Source organism: Falco naumanni, chromosome 13 (assembly GCF_017639655.2).
Source record: "Falco naumanni isolate bFalNau1 chromosome 13, bFalNau1.pat, whole genome shotgun sequence".
Taxonomy (NCBI): Eukaryota; Metazoa; Chordata; class Aves; order Falconiformes; family Falconidae; genus Falco; species Falco naumanni.
The window spans coordinates 21,379,112-21,394,241 of NC_054066.1; the positions used below are offsets into that span (position 1 = coordinate 21,379,112).

Sequence of the window (15,130 nt, forward strand, 5' to 3'; positions counted from 1 at the left end):
CTTATAATTACAAACTGCAGAGAGAGATATGTTCAGTTATGTATGCATAAAATGTTCTCATGTTTTAACTCTCTAAATACCTCCCTGGGCATTTTAGATATTTTATTGCCCACCCAGAATGCATACACAAAACCGCTGACATGCTAAACAACTGTATCCAACTCTTTTATGTCAGCACTCTTAGACAAAGACATAACAAAAGCCTGTAAACCTTAGAAATCTGCAGTTTGCAGCAACAATATTTAGAATGCAAAATCTATTCCTCACTTCTCCCAAATACCTACAGTAAGACTAATGGCCCCAGCTCTCCTTGAATGTGCCAGTTACTCTAATGAAATGAAGAGTTACAAGGGACAGATTTAGCTCATTACTTGAAGACCTGCTCAAAAGTTAAGACTACAATTTAAGCCTTTCACCAACAGTTAAGGTCCAACAGCACATAAGCAGACTACAAGCACAGGAAAGTGTGTGCAAATGCATTGGAATGGAAGATTTTGTCCCTGAAGACAGCAGCCAGTGATCAGCTACAGCACCTCCATTGTAGAGTGGTGAGCATATCAAACCACAGTGTGTGCAGAGTGTCCATGCCTCAGACGAACCCATTCCACCCTGACCCATACCCCACTTTGGGCTCCCCTTATGGGAGACACCCCATCACCAGCTGGAGGTGTGAAGTTCTCCCGTGCTGGCACTCCATGCCCATCCCCTCTCTTCCTGCACTAGCGAAAGGCAGCGTGTTTGTTACATGTGGGGTCTTTCATTCCTGGGTATCACAACTCAGAACATGACTCTGCATTGTCTATATGCAAATGCAGCTTGTGTGGGTTCTGTTAATTACTTTTTGACTTCCAGCTGTGCATTTAATGGAGGAGAAAGTACATTTCTGCAGGGATTATGTGCAGACAATGAGTATACTCGGACATGGGGCAGAGGAGGGGACTTCTGTGCTCCTTGTCCTCTTCCTCCTCGCCTCTGTACTGCTCCAGCAAGCTCGCTTTCCCTTTCTGCAGCACTACTCAGCCTGAACATCATTATTTACAGTATTGTCCTTGACCTAAGGAAATTGCAGTCACTGGAAACAAAAGATTAAAAAGTGGAAGTAATCAAAGAGTTTGCAAGAGCCAACTCGTAAATAATGAAAAGGCTAGGAACACAATTAATGTCTATCAACAGAGTTTTGTGTCAAGAAAACCAACTTTAATTCTTTGATCAGATTACAGGTCAGGTTGATAAATGTTGCTTTGTGATATTCTGCAAGATGTTTGAATTAACATACCATGTTCTGATTTTTAAATTAGCACCATACAATATGAATAAAGCAGCTGTTAAAACAGATTAAAACTGGCTAGCCTAAGATGTCAAGAACGTTAATTATTTACTAGGAATTGTAATCACATAGGAGTTCTTCTCTGATTCTGAAGAGAAACCATGATCTTCAGTATTATTGATCTGAAAAAAAATATGCAAGCATTCCTGATAAAATTTGTGTATGATGCAACAGTGGAATGCAAAAAAATGTGAATAAGGCAGTCACGAAAGTGAGCTAGTGACCAAGACATCTGTATAAATATATGTTCCAACATAGTCACTAGAAAAATGATACATTTCAGTCAGAACAAGGCCGCAGGCTCTAATTACAACACTATGCTGGAAGGCCATTTGAAAAGAATCCGTGGCTCAGAGTGTATGAGGATATCAACATGAGTGCTCCCTGTGCAGTACTGTGGCAAGAGGAGCGTGTAGAAGCAGACATAATTAGTGGGAGATAGGAGATCGCCTGATTGCTGTATAGAGAAATGGCAAGACAGATACTGGAATATAGAGTTCACTTTTGTTGTTTGTATGGCTATGAAAAAATAAAGCTATAAAAAAGCAAAGAGGGAGAGTCAAAGAGAGACACAAAAAAGGTTGAAATCTGAATAAAATGCCTCATAATGAGAAAATTTAAGATCTCAGTCTCTTTACATCATTTAAAAGACAATTAAAATCTGATTGAAGTCATCAGTATCCACAGAGAAAATAAGGGGTACTAAAAAGTGCTTTAAACTACTGGAAAGAGAATAAGAAATGATAGTTGGAAACCAAAATGAAAATTAATAAGAGAAATAAGAAGGACAATTAAACAATTCTGCAAACAAAGTGATAAGATTAAGGTCTCTTGATAACTTCAAATTAAACCCAAGCACCTTCCTCAAAGACATGTATTCCAGACAACATCAATTTCTTCTCTGTGGAACATCAGTTTCATCCTGTGCATGTTGAGTGACAAATACCATCATGTGATGTATAGACAGACAATTTGAACCAGTTATCTATTCTGCCCTAAATTCTATTAATCAGTAAAATAACTGGTTTGTGTATAGGACTGGGTTTTGGAATGTTTTCAATAACAACCTGAAATCTCTTCCTGGCCTCACAGAAGAAAAAAATATTTACCAAACAACATGGCCCAGAGGTAGAAGACGTGAAAGCAGAAACAACGATGCTCAGTGTAGACCTTCCCTCATGCTCTGTGCTTCCTGTCACTTGTAACAAAGTTCAGAAGCCAACACAGAAGAACGCACAGTGCCCCTCCCCCCCCCCCCACTCCCACGTGTTGAATCATTCTTTTCTAAACCTAAGTGTATCATCAACCCAATATACATTTCTTTCTTCAATCTCTACCAGAAAGACCAAAAACTCAGGGACAAAACAGAAACTTTAGGGCTAGATTGACAAATGAATGTCATCTTTTTAGGTAAAAACCCACATGTGTACACGCACAGACATACCTGTTTGACCATGCATTGCACATTTACCCATACGAAAACTCAGGAATGTGTTGGTTGTTTCACCCCAGCGGTGCACATTCCAACACTTGCAGATAGAGCCCAATGAGTCTGAGCAAAATTAGTCTTTTAGCAATGTGGCTCGTTGAAATTGAATATTACAAGTACAGTCATCAGAAATGTAATCACGTAATTAATGCAGTTGGGACCACGGTCAGACAAGTGGCTAATGAGTTTAAGCTTTGACAAACATGAGGGAAGGGATTAGTGGTCAGAGCTCTGTTTAGCGAGATTAGGGCACTTTGTGCTTTTCTGTGCCATCATTGAAAACTATTTGGTTTTGTACCATGCCTTCTGTGGGAAAAGAAAAAAAAATAATAAAAGAACAGGGAGAAACTTGTTCTGTAATTCCAATGGGATTGACTGATAGTAAGATACAGAAGAGAGAAATGCTGATTGTCAAAAGGATTTGTCCTTCCATAGCAAACCTGGCTCTTCAGTGTGAACCCAAACAGAACCTGAAAGAAAACTACAAAATGTCCAGGGAAAATGAGAAGTTTTCTTCCTGGAGCACAGTGAGTGGAATATGTTGCCACAGTCATAATACAGTAGAAGGAACAATTAAGGTGAAAGTCTTATACAAAAGAGTCAGCTCTTCCCTTTGTAGACCAAGTCTTGCATTGTCTTTCCTAGAATATCTCTTTATCTTTCACACATCTTGAGTGAAAGGAAAAGTTCAAAGAGATAAATTACTCTGTTTCCCATGAGGAATGATCTCTGCTACACTGTAAGAGAATTATGAGGAATTCATGCTGGAACACAACTAGTTTTGCCCAAGAAAAAAGCCATTTTGGGCTCTAGGCAATTAAGGAAATAACTCAGAAATGTGGCAGAGACTATATCATCCCTTTCTGATTTATTCTTTTATTTTATAGGCACGATCAACTAAGGAGCAGCGTTGGGGAGGGCCTCTTCTCTCTAGAAATCACTCCTTGGAGGAGGAATTTGAAAGAGCAAAGGCAGCTGTTGAGGTATTGCTTCATTTACTGTTTTCATTTTCAGTTCATGTTCTACAGATTTCTTATTCATCTTGCAGCACACATATAGGAGAAAGTCAAAACTGAATTATTCAAAGCAGAAAAAAGATATGTTTCCTGGAGTTACACACGTAAGAGAGTAGTTTCTCTCTTAAAAAACCCAAATAATAACCTTAGCTATAAATGAAGATTAGACAGAACCAACTTTTCAAGCTTGATTTTTATTGCTATAGCAAGTGGGTCAAGAAAAAATCCCCATAAATGTGAGAACTTCCAAAGTTAAAGTGTGAGAGTGAAAGATATTTTTCCCCAGAAACTGAATGTGTGCAATCAGTTGTTTAAGCTCAGACACAAACCAGTTCACAGTGAAACTGGAATTCAGAATCATTGTTAAATAGAATGATTGCCTGCTGTAATGGATAACTGCACGTATAGCAGCAACCATGCATTTCCTGACAAATCAATTTAGTTTGAAAAGATGCAGGCATTTAGGTAGTTGTCCTATTGCATTTCTGTTTTTTTCACTTATTACTACTTCTCCAACATGAAAAATGCCTCTTGAGTGTAGTCCTATACTAGTTGCAGTTGAAATCCTGACCCTGTCTAGAAACAAGATGGCATACAGTTTTTTTACCATAATCCAATAAAAAATTATGCTTAAGCATCTAACTTGAATGTCGTATCTTCTCAGGGATTCAGTTGGTAACCCTTCAAAATCCCATCACCAGCCACAAGAACCCAAGACAGCTGCACCCTACCAAAAGCAAAAATTCAGGTTGAATTATGTAACAGCCACTGAAATGAGTTTTTAGGGTGGAAAGGATAAAGCTATGAAACAGACTCCTGAAAACTGATTATTTCTAGAATGAACTGCAGTCTCATTTGGCCCCAGAAATCTAGAACACTTTAGGGATATTTGAATTTAGATTTAAATTTTAGCATGTGTATTTTAATATTCCTCGAACTCCTTGTAATTCCAATGTTGGCAGTTGACCTGTTCTAGACTAATTTTGATTGATAACAAACAAAACTAGGCCTAAATCATATGCTGGCTTCTATCTAGAAACAGAATTTCTTATTTAAGAAATTAATGTGATTTAGGTTTTTTTTTTCACGATACACTAAGGTAAGACTGCATGGTTTCTACCATGGTTTCATTAGGATCTCACTGCACACAAAGAATTTCTTCTCAGTGTACAAGGCTAAAATGGACACAATCAGTAAGTTAGCTGTTTTATAAAAGATACACTGAATGCACTTTTCATGTATTTTCTAAGTGCATTGGTTTTTCTTGATCAAATAGATTCTTTATAAACAACTGCTGACACACAATAGATTTTTTGATGTTGCACATAGTACACATTTGCTCCTGGCAGGGAAGGAGAGACCTGCTTTCCAATTGCCACTGCTTAAAATGCTCAAGATGTTCCTAATTGCACTGCAGACTGATCCGTAAGGTGGGTCACATCATGCTGTGATCTGTGATTGCAACACAGGGAATCTGATGATGAACATCTCCGCATTATGGTTAGTGGTTAAGCAAATGGTGTCAGTACTCTTGTGACTGCCAGACACCACGTGCGATGGAGAGTTCCCAGATATTCAGCAGGAAGAAGAATGAGTTGAGGCCAACAGATTACAAGACACTACTGGATTACTTTACAGAGTAAAGTAAGGAGGAGAATGTATTGTTAAAAAAAGCCCTGCACGTTAAAAGGTCATTCTGAGGAAACAAAGACAGGTTGTTAAAATACTTTACTGTAGTCTCAAAACCAGCTATTAAAAGGAATCTCATTAAATGTTTCCCTAACTGGGTATCTGGCAGTCTTAAATTATACTTTCTGCTTAAAATAGAAACTTGGTCCAGGTAGTTAAATGTAAAGGAAAGGATTCTTCAAGACCTTATAGAGCAGTTATTCCATTTGCATATGAAAAGAGTTGTATTTTCATCCTAGCTAAAAAAAAGCGGTAAGAAAGCTAGAGTGATTGAAATAAATTGCAGCCCATCTCAGAAAGATTAGCACTTTCTTAAGCGGAGAATAGATACAGTTCAAAAATTCATTTTTTAGGCTTTGGATGTTTCTGTAATATTCCTCAACTGGGAAAGCTCCAAGTGGCAAGATTAGCCAGAAAACTGATCAAGAAAAGGAAGGAAATCTCAGGTTCTTTGTGGCCTAGTTCGAAAGGAATTAATTAACAATTCAGTAAATGGAGACACAAAACTTTATCCTCCACCCATTATTCACTTCAGAGCTTTGGGAATGGTTTTAAGATGTCAAACTTTGAGATTAATGAAGATCTGTGAGGTAATTCTTTCTTAAGAAGGTTTAAAGATGTTTATGTCATTGGGGAATCTTTTAAGAATAAAGAGGTAAGTAAATTAGCTTTTTTTTCTTATTAGATAGGGTCCAGATTCACTTGCAGTGATTGCGTGCTTGCAGACTTCACTGCCTTTTCCGTCATTCTGGAAATCGGATTTGATTTCTGCTTCATCCCTTTGCTATATGTGTGAGGGAAGCACAAATAGCCTAAAGTCTTTATGATTTCCAAGTGCCATTCCAAATACGTTTTAATGTAATCTTTCTAATAATTAGCTGTGTTTTATCAAAAATAGGTACTTCTGAATTTTTTTTAAATGCCTGCATGGGGATTCAGATCCATCCTGTACCTATATTCTGTTAAAAAGATTGGTTTATTATCTACCATCCTATTGGTAATGAATTAGAATAAATAAAAATGAAACCAAGGAAGTGCAAAACGTTCCAACTGAGAAAAGTCTTAGAGATAGAAATAAACAATTTTGAGATTTTCTTATTCCACATTTCCCTGATGTAGAGATTAAACTGCAGATGACACAGTTTTGTGAGTTTACACAAAAGAAGTTCTGAGCTGTTCTTCTCAGCATCATTTTATTTACAACACCATGTCACATGAGCCATCTGCTGCATAATATACTGTTATGAAGCATCAGGACATATTACAGCTAAACTATATGACAATAGTAGGAAGAAGATGGGATTAATTTATTCCAGCCTAGGAAAACATAGTCTGGAATCATCAGCTTTGTGGTTCCCACGAACACCGGTTAGAATCCTTTCTGTATCTATCCATGGTATTCCCATCTCACTATTTTGACATCCCTTTCAGATGTCCCCAAGACTGCCTGAACTACATTTTAAACTGGAATCTAGGAACCTGAGTCATTCAGATGCATTTTATTTGGAACTCTCTCAAGTCACAATGGGAATCTTTGCCTTGACATACACTTTTTATCTCTAAACTTTATTAAAAAAGCGTATTTCAAATTTTGCTTTGAGAAGCTATCACCTAAGGAATTCTTATGTAGTTAGCCCATAAACTTAACTTACTGTGTCTTTCACATAGAAAAGTATAGCGATGCAGTAATTCAAAGAAAGAACAACCACAGAACCTTCCTTCCTTATGCATTGGTCAAGAAGGAACAGTGCAAATTAATTTTTGGCATTACAGGATAAACAAAATTCTATTCTAAAGGTTATGAAAATAGTTAAGTTTAGAAATCAGCTAGCAGTATTCAGAAAGCACACCCCCCACCCCCTCTAACTGTATCATAGGAAGTAAAAAGCCTGGAAATACTTTGGCTCCCATTTGTTTAACTGCTTCAGCATATTTTTAAATACTAAGAGTAAAAATAGCCTCTTTCACAAAATGCAGAATTTTCTGCTTGGAAGTAGTCAGATGGTACGAATGTTTTTCCTGGTCGTCGTTCCACTTAACTGCTGCAGATGATCTGAGAATGTGTAAAACGTGTTCAACTGGTCTGAAGACTTTTGGTACATCCAAAGTAATTTGCCAGCATTAAGGTAGCAAAAACATTGAAATGAGGTAATTGGCACCAGCCACATAGCAAATAGAGTTAAAATTAGATCTAGCAGTCTTGATGCAAAAACACATTTTCAGAAACACTCCATACTAATTTAACCCTCCTGCCACTGAAGACCATGAAAAGATTGCTACTAACGACAGCTGAAATAGACTTGGGGCTTTAAGAAAGACTGTGTAATATTTACGGTCCTCTTGCTCAAGGACATTAAAACTGCTCTGCTGTTGACATCGGTATTTGTCAGGGCAGTATTACAGCAGTTTACCAGGTGCCATGACTGTGTCTGATCCAGTCACTCAGTGCAGCTTTGCCATACCAGTTTCAGCAACTCCTCATGCTGGAGTACTTAGAAAGCTGTCACTGGGGCTTGAGCCCATTTGGCCCAAACAAGAAAATCTTTGCTTACAGTTGCAAAATAACAGTTGGGTCCTGGCCTGTGTCCAAATAGCATATTTGAAAATAGCATATTTGTCCAAATAGCATAGTTGAAAGGCATAATAGCAAAGCAGATCATCTCCCCATTAAATTTTTTCCTCCACCTTTGAGTCCCTACAGCTAGACGTTAAGCGTGGCTACTTGAATGCACGGTAATTCATTAGCTTTTTAAGTGGAGTAGGCACACAGTGAACTTCTGTGTGAATGATTAATATGCATGCAATTAAGTAGCAGAATTTGAACTTAAGACCTAAAACGACTCATATGCTTGCTTATGATCTGCAGAAATGTGATTTGATGTGTTTCCAAACCATAAGGGATTTTTGTGGGAAAAATACAAAACAAAACTTCCAATATATACATCAGATATAGATATAGATATAGATAATTAGTTCTATGCATTAATGGTTTTAAAAGGCATTATTAATTAATTTTCAGTAGTTTTACTTATTAATAGGAAGGGGAAGTTTCCACTCCTTTCCTCATGCTGAATCTCAAAATTACTGCTAGTAAAAACTTGTCAAGTAATTTTTCTTCAGTGCAGTGCAGATTTGCACTGAATGCAAAATAGTTGATAGAGACATCTGTTGAGCAGGATAGTTTAAGGGATTCAAGTGCCTCTGGTCACGGCTGATAAGAGTGAAAAAGGGAATGATCTGATTCGTTATCCTAGCCTTTTCAAACCCTAAGTGGACATTTCAGCACAATCTCACAGCTATTTATAAGACCATATTTCCTTCAAATTTGGAACGAAAGCAAATTTTGAAACCTTGGAAGTTGTTGCGTAACAGAGTTGTCAAGTTCTGTTTGCTTCTAATACAAAGAGTAAAATCTCTCCAGGAGTGAGTTATTCACATTTGTTTCCTAGTCCACAGAGGAACATAGCAAGTACCTTCACAGAGCCAGTAATTGCATAATTCAGACAATTCTGAGTCTCCGGGAAGAAAGTGCTGGGTACTAGAAGGCACATGCTACAGCAAGAACCAAAGGGAAATGCCTGTTAGGTTTCTGGAGGGAATACACCTTGCCGTTCATAAAGAGCCTTGTAATCATAAGCAACCAGACCCAATGTTAGCCAGCACAAGTCCTCCTAGCCCTTCCCACCTAGTCTCAAATGTTCTCATTGCTGACTCATTCTAGGTATAGTAAAGCCTGCTTTCTTTTTTCCAAGTACCTAAGGAGGATTGAGCAAGCCATGCTATCACAGACTAAATTCTGTTTTTGCAAATTATGCCTGGCTGTGGAGCAGTAGCAAAGCAGTCAGTCTTGTAATGAAGATTCAGACAAATTATCTGGACTATTTTATTTAATTTTGATTAGCACCTCGCTCTCAAATAGTTCTGGCTAAACCTCGGTAGAATTATTTGTGTTGTTGTCTTTGACATAAATAAGGTGAGAAAGTATGTCCTCAGTAGTGTCAGTTCACTGAGGTTCTGGCCATGACCTTGTAGGAACTGGAGAATTTGGCAAGTGCTGGTAATGCTGAGCATATATTCTGCTGTGGAACTGGTTTTCAGGGGTTATGACTAATAAGTGGAGGCTGAAAAAAAGTAGCACCTTAACTTGGATTCTCCCATCTTTTTTTTTTTTTTTTAAATCCTATTTCTGGGTTTTGGCATCATTTTCTAGTAGCCGCAGTAGCCTCATTCTGGTCATTACACATCCAAATCTCATTCTTTTTTCATCATTTCTGTTTCTCTTGTATATTTTTCCCTTCTTATCTTTGAGATGAATGTTAATCTTACTGTACAATTTTATAATCTATTATAGATTCCTCTCACTAGCACATATGCGATGCAATATTAAGATCTCTCCACTATGTCAAAAAACCCTCAAACATTTGTATTCTCTTGTGCAAACACCTTTGCCATTACTCTTTTAGGTAGCTGAAAGTCATGCTGAATATACCTATAGTGGGATGCTTGTTCTCTTTTAAACTGTTATATCTATTGCTATTTAGCATATACACTTAGCTGATTTTTTCTTTCTTTTTTTATTGGCCAGGGACTAGCAGCATTCATTTCCTTCAAATTTTATGTAACAATTTGCTATTAGCATCAATAACATGCATTGTAAGCTGCTGCAAATCCTCTTTCAAGTAGGACACACGCTGCCTCTGAGATAAAGAATTTTCTGTTGACCAAATGCATTCCAATATAAGAGATGAAATTTAATTATAAGGAATTCCAAATATAACCAGTAGTATTTCAGTCAGTATGACTATTTGTAGAATTAATACTGCTAAGCAAAATTGCCAGACTCAGACCACTGGTAGAAAAAAATTAAAAGCTTACCATTTCACTTTAAAGTTTTGTTGTTCATTTTCTTTCCTTTTTTCCTCTTTTTCTTCTAGTCAGACACAGAGTTTTGGGATAAAATGCAAGCAGAATGGGAAGAAATGGCTCGCAGAAACTGGATTTCAGAGAACCAGGAAACACCAGGACAAGTCACCATCTCAACCATTGAGAAGGTACTACAAAGTTTTTTAATACAGTACATCCTTCCTGTGAAACTTTGAGATGAGCCTCAGCTATTCAAGGGAATCCAAGAAAACTCTTTGGACATTGGAAGCTAATTTTACCCAAAGGAGCTCATCCTCTGTAATTGTCTGTGAGCAAGGTAGACTTAGAAGACCTTACCATAGTGAGAGTACATTTAGATTTGCACACTGCCTGAATTCAGCCACAAGGATCAAAAAGCAAACTGCTGGATTATGGGCATCTTTAAAGATGGGCACTTAAGGAAGAGCACCAAATAAAAAAATCTGAACATTCAAACACTGTTGAGAATAGAAATGATAGAGATTCTGTCTCTCTTCTTTATTCCCTCCATTGTATGTTTTAATTTGATTTCTGTTATGTAGCTGGTATTAGCATACACCCTTTACACTGCAGTGGCAAAAAGAGAAAAAGGCAAAAATTAAAAAAATATTAAAATAAATTCAGGTGCTTACAACACTGTTCTGTACCTTGAAGGTTAATTGAAGATATCAGGGTATTAACTGAACATACAACATGTTACAGGCACTGCAGGGAGTGAACTGCTTGATGTGTGCTCTTTACCACCAAATTGGATGTGCGGGGCTCATGCTAGGTTCAGTTCTGCTGTTATTGTAGGCAGTGCAAGTTCTTGCCATTATCTTTGATGCGAGCAGGAGAGCCCCACGTGAGTACCAGTAAGTATAACTTCAGAGCTAAAGTAAAAATAAAGACAGCATAAATGTCCAGTGATGCTCACTTTTTATGCTTTTCGTCACTGAAATTTCATGGGGGAGCTCATACCATTTTCACAGAACAAGGGATGTTTACATCCAGTTGGAAAATAGTGAGCCAGTTTTAAAAAGTTGCCATTCCTTGCTACAGTGCTTCATCGTGGCTACATTATCTCTCTTCTCCAGGGTTATTATTTCCATACTGATAATCCCTTCAAAGACTGGCCTGGTGCTTTTGAGGAAGGACTGAAAAAAATGAAAGAAGGTGACCTGCCAGTTACAATCTTATACCTGGAGGCTGCTATTCTACAAGAACCCAATGATGCCGAGGTATTTACTCATGCCTTTTACTGATAAAGGAGAAGGGGACTCCCTTCAACATGCAATGATGGAATGATTTCAGGGCCCAAACCTTTGCTAGTCGTGACTGACTGAAACAGACTGAATGCTAACAGCAGTTTTGGAATAGTGTATGCCTTGAAATAGATAAAGGTGAGCTTTCCATAAGATGAGAATTTGTTTTTGAAATTATAGCATTTCCAAGTTATCATCTGAAAGCATTCAAAAGCAACAATATTTCAAACCTTTCCTTCTTTTCCTGGTGTTTTCAAACTATCTTTTAAACACTGCTATTGAAAAGATGAACATTTTTGATTTAACAAGAATATTGACAATTTTTTAAGAGTTGTATCAATTTCTGCAATATTGATGTTTTCAATGAGTATATATTTAAAGTCTGATTTCTGTGAAGCATGAAAAATATCTACAGTGTGAATATCTAGGTCCCTTTGAATCTATTGCTACATTAAATTAAGCAGCAGTACTTTGAAAAGCAGAGAGAATCTCCAGGCTTCCTAGAATCCCTTAAACCTCCTATACAACTTAATAATTGTTCTCCACTGTTTTCCATAAAATTCCAACATTTAAAATGTACAGTAAATCAAATCTAGGAAATCATCATGGGATCATACACTGGCAAAATACCTTTGCATTCACTGATTATAAATACTATCAGGAAAACTGTATTGATTTGCACTGCTGGTATGCACACTGTAGAAAAACCTGTAGTTAGTGCTGGACAGATCTGCTATTTTTATTCACTCTGCTGCTTAACAGTGATATTAGTCATAACTTTTCTTGCAGTTGGGTATATATAACATAATAATACAATAATGATAATTTTTGCAGGCCTGGCAGTTCCTGGGTATAACACAGGCAGAGAATGAAAATGAGCAGGCAGCCATTGTCGCCCTCCAAAGGTAGATGAATATAATTGCTAAATAAGGGGTCTGATGAGCATTGGGTAGTGGAGGCCTAGGTATATTTAATGTCATACTTATCTTGTAACATGAAGCACTTATTTAACTAAGTAAAGCATTGATATAAACATAGAAGTCTTCCCAGTACTTCAGAGGGATGATTAGTGATTAGTATTTCTGCTTTATTAAATAAGTTCAGTATTTAATCTGGCAATTTAGGTAGTTGCACAAAAGAAAAGTTACACAGCCTGATAAACGTTAATGAGGCATAATGCAAATAAAGTGCCTTTTTTATATTCTAGCCACTTGGCACATTTTCTGTAGTCTGTCCCTTAATGAAGGGGTTTCCTTAATCGGCATGAGCTCTCTTCAGCTGCTGAATAGTAAATGTACAGCATTTTTAGGTTGATAGAGATGTGAAGATCACAGTATGCTTATATGTAGTATGTCAGTTCCAAAATATCAGCATTATTATTATTTTTCTGTAGTAGGTTTTGCCGTTTCCATTTAAAGCACGTACCCTCTCCATACTCAATTGCACTAGCAATGTTAATTATCGAGCCATTTCACTTAAGGATACTCTAATTTATTTATATGTAACTTACCAGCTTTCCTGGGTAGAGATCCAAGGGGCTGCCTGATTTAGGGCTTGCTCATCCCTGCAGTTTTGAAACAAGCAACAGTGATGTTCACAAAGTAGACTAGATTCTATTTTCATTTAATGGTATATAACCATAGAATGACTGCTTGAGTTGATTGGCTCCAGCTTTATTAAAGAAAAACTGAAAATTCAGGATGACTGAGAAGAGTCTTAAGAATGGAAGAAATTGTCTTCAAGATACCTTTTTGTATAGTTGCAAGGCATATTAAATGGTTTGCTTGAATTTACGTAAAGCTTCTCTTCAATAGACAGGTATTATAAAAATGAATTTACCTACATTTACTCATAACCAGAAGGATGAAAACAAAACTCGTATGCACGTGTTTATGTACATATGTGTGTATACACAGCAACATGCATGCGTGCATGTGTGAACATATGCATAATGCATTTATCACAGAAAAATAAGACAAAGTCCCTCCTTAAAAGCATTATTGGGTAGATCTTAATTGTTAGAGTGAATTTTATTTGTGGGTTTTTTTCCCAAGATTATTTTGGAATATTTTTCAGTATATTTTTATTTTCTGCCTAGGTGCTTGGAACTACAGCCAAACAACCTAAAAGCTCTAATGGCCCTGGCTGTAAGTTATACTAACACTGGCCATCAACAGGAAGCCTATCAAGCTCTAAGAAACTGGATAAAGCAAAATCCAAAATACAAGTACATAGCAAAAAGCAAAAAAGGGTCCCCAGCACTTACCAGAAGAATGTCTAAGACATCAGATGAAAGGTAAATGCCGTGTAAATCCTGATGGTGGAAATTTTAATGACATCACTAGAAATGAAGGTGCATACTTTGCCCCTTTACTCTGTAGATGTCTAGCCTGTTCCCTGTGATGGAAGGCCCAATGTCTCTCTAGTGGCAGGAGTGGCTGGGAAGCCAACACAGGACATTTGGTTTAGTGACAGAAGGGTATATCTTATGCCATCCCTGGAAGTTAAAAAAAAAATAAATAATAAAGCAGCTAAAAAGACATGCTTCCCCTCAACTCCCATCACTTCCTTCTGACCCTGTCTGCTGCCTCTGTATTGCCACATCCCACATCTGTATTCCTCAGCTGCTTCCAAATCCATATCAGGCCTGTATCCTGCGCTACATGTGTTCTTCCTACTGTTCATTGTATTTCCTATATCCCAACCAAGCCACTAGAATGCAGGAATTGCAGCCATTTTGTAATGGGACATGGCTTCACTCCACTGAAAACATTGGGAGGTAGCATCTGCTTGTTTAAAAGCCATTCTGGTTCTAACCAGAGGTAGCGTAGTCATTTTATTTGACTTCAGCCTAGCATACCGTAATGGGAGCTGGCAGCCATTTTAAATTACAATACAATTCATGAGTTGGCAGCCCTTCTTCATGATTCCATAAGGTCAATAAATAAGCATCTCTGAATTGTGAGATGCACGATAAAGCCATTAAAAGCATAAACATCATTTACAGAGCTAAAACACTAGGGCTATCTCACTGTTTGTCATTTTGAAGACAGGCTTGATGTTTTACCCTTATCACTAACAAGCCCTGGGTTGACAAGATAATTGAGTATAAGCAAAAATAAAATATGCAAGTTCTGCTTAATTGCTAAGTCTACTTTGGCTTCATCTCACTGACATCTGGTTTTGTCAGTGCACAGGTTTTGTGAAGCCTACCATGGGTACAGAAGTCTTAAATTTTGACATCTTTCTTCAGGGGTCTTGGCTAGTCACTTGATCTATTCCTCCTAAGAACAACTACTATTTTTGCCAGTAAAGAACTCTTTTACGTCTGAGAAACTCATCTAATTTTAATAGTTTTAATAAGCTTTCAAGTTAATCTCGCTTGGGGTCATAGCTGCACTTTGACTTCATTATATAGGTGAACCCTTTTGTTCCATACATGAGTTTAAAACAGCACCTGGAA

The 15,130-nt window shown here is 37.4% G+C and overlaps 1 protein-coding gene across 3 annotated transcripts in view; it reads left to right on the forward strand.

Moving 5' to 3' along the window:
* Positions 1-15,130, forward strand: part of PEX5L (peroxisomal biogenesis factor 5 like) — a 116,955-nt gene that overhangs the window by 93,442 nt on the left and 8,383 nt on the right. For all 3 annotated transcript variants that reach the window (XM_040613783.1, XM_040613782.1, XM_040613784.1), the window contains 5 exons: positions 3,704-3,799; positions 10,456-10,572; positions 11,500-11,643; positions 12,502-12,572; positions 13,766-13,963. In XM_040613783.1, the coding sequence (XP_040469717.1) occupies positions 3,704-3,799; positions 10,456-10,572; positions 11,500-11,643; positions 12,502-12,572; positions 13,766-13,963 (626 nt within the window). The remainder of the gene's footprint in view (positions 1-3,703; positions 3,800-10,455; positions 10,573-11,499; positions 11,644-12,501; positions 12,573-13,765; positions 13,964-15,130) is intronic.